The sequence below is a fragment of the Apis dorsata genome, unplaced genomic scaffold (genome assembly GCF_000469605.1).
Source record: "Apis dorsata unplaced genomic scaffold, Apis dorsata 1.3 scaffold_1055, whole genome shotgun sequence".
Lineage (NCBI taxonomy): Eukaryota > Metazoa > Arthropoda > Insecta > Hymenoptera > Apidae > Apis > Apis dorsata.
The window spans coordinates 185,927-189,023 of NW_006264153.1; the positions used below are offsets into that span (position 1 = coordinate 185,927).

Sequence of the window (3,097 nt, forward strand, 5' to 3'; positions counted from 1 at the left end):
ATATCCGATAATTCAACTCAATGAAAATAATTTTATTAGATGAAGTTATTGTATATAATGATAAAATGATATTATGTAAAAAAATATATACATTATTCACTGAATCAAGTTATTATATATATAAATATTATATATAAATGAAATAAATATATAAAAGAATTTATATATAAAAGAAATAAATTAAATTATTAAAATTTAAAATAGAAATATGAAAAATGCGCATTTTAAATAACAATGTCAATCAATATTCTATTCACATTTTATCAGCTAATAACTGAAATTGTATTATTATATGTCATTTTTCATATTTTTACACTGACATGTCTTGAAAATTTTAAAAATATTCTCTTGGAAAAAAAATATTTCTTGTAATATATTTCTTATATTCGTCCTTCGATAACATTTAAATTTAATATAACATTTTGTTATATTATTATAATTAGAAGAGATATAAAAAATAATTTATTTAAATGAAATAAATAATGCTTATAAATAAAATAATGTTTTGTAAAGAAATAAAATATAATAATTTTTTAGCAAAATTATTATATTCATATTTATGTTATAATAAACATATCTTTTTTTAAATGCATCAGTAAAATTTACATGATATTTCCGTTAATGAAAGTTAGTTCTCTTCCGGTTATACAGCATACTGAGTAAGATGGGTAAGTGGTCGATGTTAAAATTATGTTGTTTTTAAAAATCTAAATTTTTATTATTAAATGTATATTGTTCTTATTGATTATTTAATGCTTTTAATTATAATTTTCTTAAGTTATTTAATAAAAAATTCTTAACTAATTTATTTTAAATTATATTGAATACAATATTGCATATATATCTGTAAAATTAATTAAATTTATTATGGAATTAATGCTTTATTTTTTATAATTTATAACATTTCTTATTTTTTTAATGAGAAATATAAACAGTAAATTAAAATTAAAAAAATTAAATAGTATTGAACAAAAATTACCTGTAACCTAACTTTTTATAGGTAAACCGCGTGGTCTTCGTACTGCACGTAAGCATGTAAATCACAGACGTGATCAACGTTGGAACGATAAAGATTATAAAAAAGCTCATTTGGGTACAAGATGGAAGGCTAATCCATTCGGTGGTGCTTCTCATGCAAAGGGTATCGTATTAGAAAAAGTGTATGTATATTTATATTAATATTTTTTTTATTTGAAATATTTTTGTAAATATTTTCATTAAATGTTATTATTTTAGTGGTGTAGAAGCGAAACAGCCGAATTCTGCTATCCGTAAATGCGTACGAGTACAATTAATTAAAAATGGCAAAAAAATTACAGCTTTTGTACCTAGAGATGGCTGTTTAAATAATATTGAGGAAAATGATGAAGTTTTAGTCGCAGGATTTGGTCGTAAAGGTCATGCTGTAGGTGATATTCCAGGAGTTCGATTCAAAGTAGTGAAAGTTGCTAATGTTTCGTTACTTGCACTTTATAAAGAAAAGAAAGAGCGACCTAGATCATAGAACCATTGTCATGTATTTCTAATAAATCTATATAAAAGTTTTTAAAAAAAAGTATATTAGTATATTATTATTATACCTATAAATATTTTATTTTAATGAAATTACATAAAATATAAATTTAAAAATTGATTTAAAGAACACTTCAGAAAATTAGTATTACAAATTAATTTTCCAGCTTAACATTTATAGCTTCTTCAGTATTTCTCACAGTATTTTCAATAATTTCACTTAATGGAGTATTTGATTTCTTTATTTCTTTTGGTATATTGGTCTCCAATATTTCTTTCCTTGCTTGTAGAAACTAAACATTAATTTATTATGGAAATTATAAATATTTTTATAAATTAATGTTAATATTAATAGATATAAAAATATAAACCTGTGTTAAAGAAGAAAAATTTGTATATATATCATTAATATCAGCATCCATGGAATACATATTATTAGTCATAGTTTTTGCATCAAAAATTGATTTGCATGATTCAATTGATAAAAATGTTTCTATAAATTTTTTTTTCTCTTCATTAAATAATAAATCTTGATCAACTTTATTATTTTCCTTATTTTCATCCTATATTTTTTATATTTTGATATATTATTTTAGCATAAAAAATATATAAAAAAATATTCAGGCAAATAAAAATATAAAATTTAAAAGATAATTCTAGAAATTAAAACAAATATAAATGTTCATAGAAAAATATCTATTGAAACTTACTTTTCGTAAATTATAAATAATTCATTTATTTATAATTGAAAAAATATAAATATAAATAATTTATAATTATAAATAAATGAATTATTTATAATTTATCAATTATATAGATGAAGTGAAATAATTTATCTCCTAACATTTTTGTAAATCAATTTTTATATTTGTTTCATTTCAAATATAATTCAAATATTCTGTAGTATTATACAATATATAATGCAATCAACAGAGAAATTATTATAATACAAATTATTAAATTAATTTATAAATTATAGAAATGAATAATGTATTAAAAAAAAATTTGAAAATAAATATATTAAAATTAAATATATGCATATTTACTTGATTTTCTTGAAATCCAAATAAAAAATATGTTAAAAATATTATGATACAATAATATATGTTATATATAATATAAAATATATTTACTTACTGTTTCATAAAAAATCATTTCTTTTTCAGTTATATTCCAATTACATATCACTTCACATGGATCATGTTCTATTAAATATTCTTTGTTTTCAGATTTATAAACTGATGATAATTCTTGATGTTCATTCAAACATTTTTGTAAATTGTCAAAATATTCTATAGATTCAGAATAATTTAATTGGGGTTCAATATTATATGTTAATGTACTTGAATCTTCAATTGTATAAACCTGACATAAAAATATATATATACATATAAGTATATAAATATTATATATAGTAAATATATGATATATAAAGCATAACAATAAATTTTTCAAAAATATTTGAAAAATATTTAAAAAATACATCGAAACATATATAGAATATACAAAAAATCTGAAATATATTGTAAAATATTAAATTTTTCAACATTTTACACATATATATATATATATATATATATATATA

General features: G+C 18.6%; 2 protein-coding genes across 2 annotated transcripts in view; one reads left to right on the forward strand and one right to left on the reverse strand.

Annotated features, from left to right (window-relative positions):
• The first annotated feature begins 552 nt into the window (after nt 1–552).
• On the forward strand, nt 553–1,555 carry LOC102681136 (40S ribosomal protein S23). Its single transcript, XM_006624397.2, has 3 exons — nt 553–668; nt 1,001–1,160; nt 1,237–1,555. The coding sequence occupies exons 1-3, from the start codon at nt 665–667 to the stop codon at nt 1,502–1,504; spliced, it is 432 nt and encodes a 143-aa protein (XP_006624460.1). The 5' UTR covers nt 553–664; the 3' UTR covers nt 1,505–1,555.
• The window catches only part of LOC102681261, a 3,298-nt gene continuing 1,530 nt past the window's right edge, over nt 1,330–3,097 (reverse strand). The window contains exons 4-6 of the mRNA XM_006624398.2: nt 2,650–2,877; nt 1,884–2,075; nt 1,330–1,805 (exon numbers count right to left, since the gene is read on the reverse strand). Coding sequence (XP_006624461.2) covers nt 1,668–1,805; nt 1,884–2,075; nt 2,650–2,877 — 558 coding nt within the window. The 3' untranslated portion in view covers nt 1,330–1,667. The remainder of the gene's footprint in view (nt 1,806–1,883; nt 2,076–2,649; nt 2,878–3,097) is intronic.

What these genes read in the sequence shown, in the direction of transcription:
- LOC102681136 (XM_006624397.2), top strand. An exon ending in GGTATCGTATTAGAAAAAGT is followed by an intron (nt 1,161 to 1,236) that starts GTATGTATATTT and finishes TTATTATTTTAG; the next exon opens with TGGTGTAGAAGCGAAACAGC.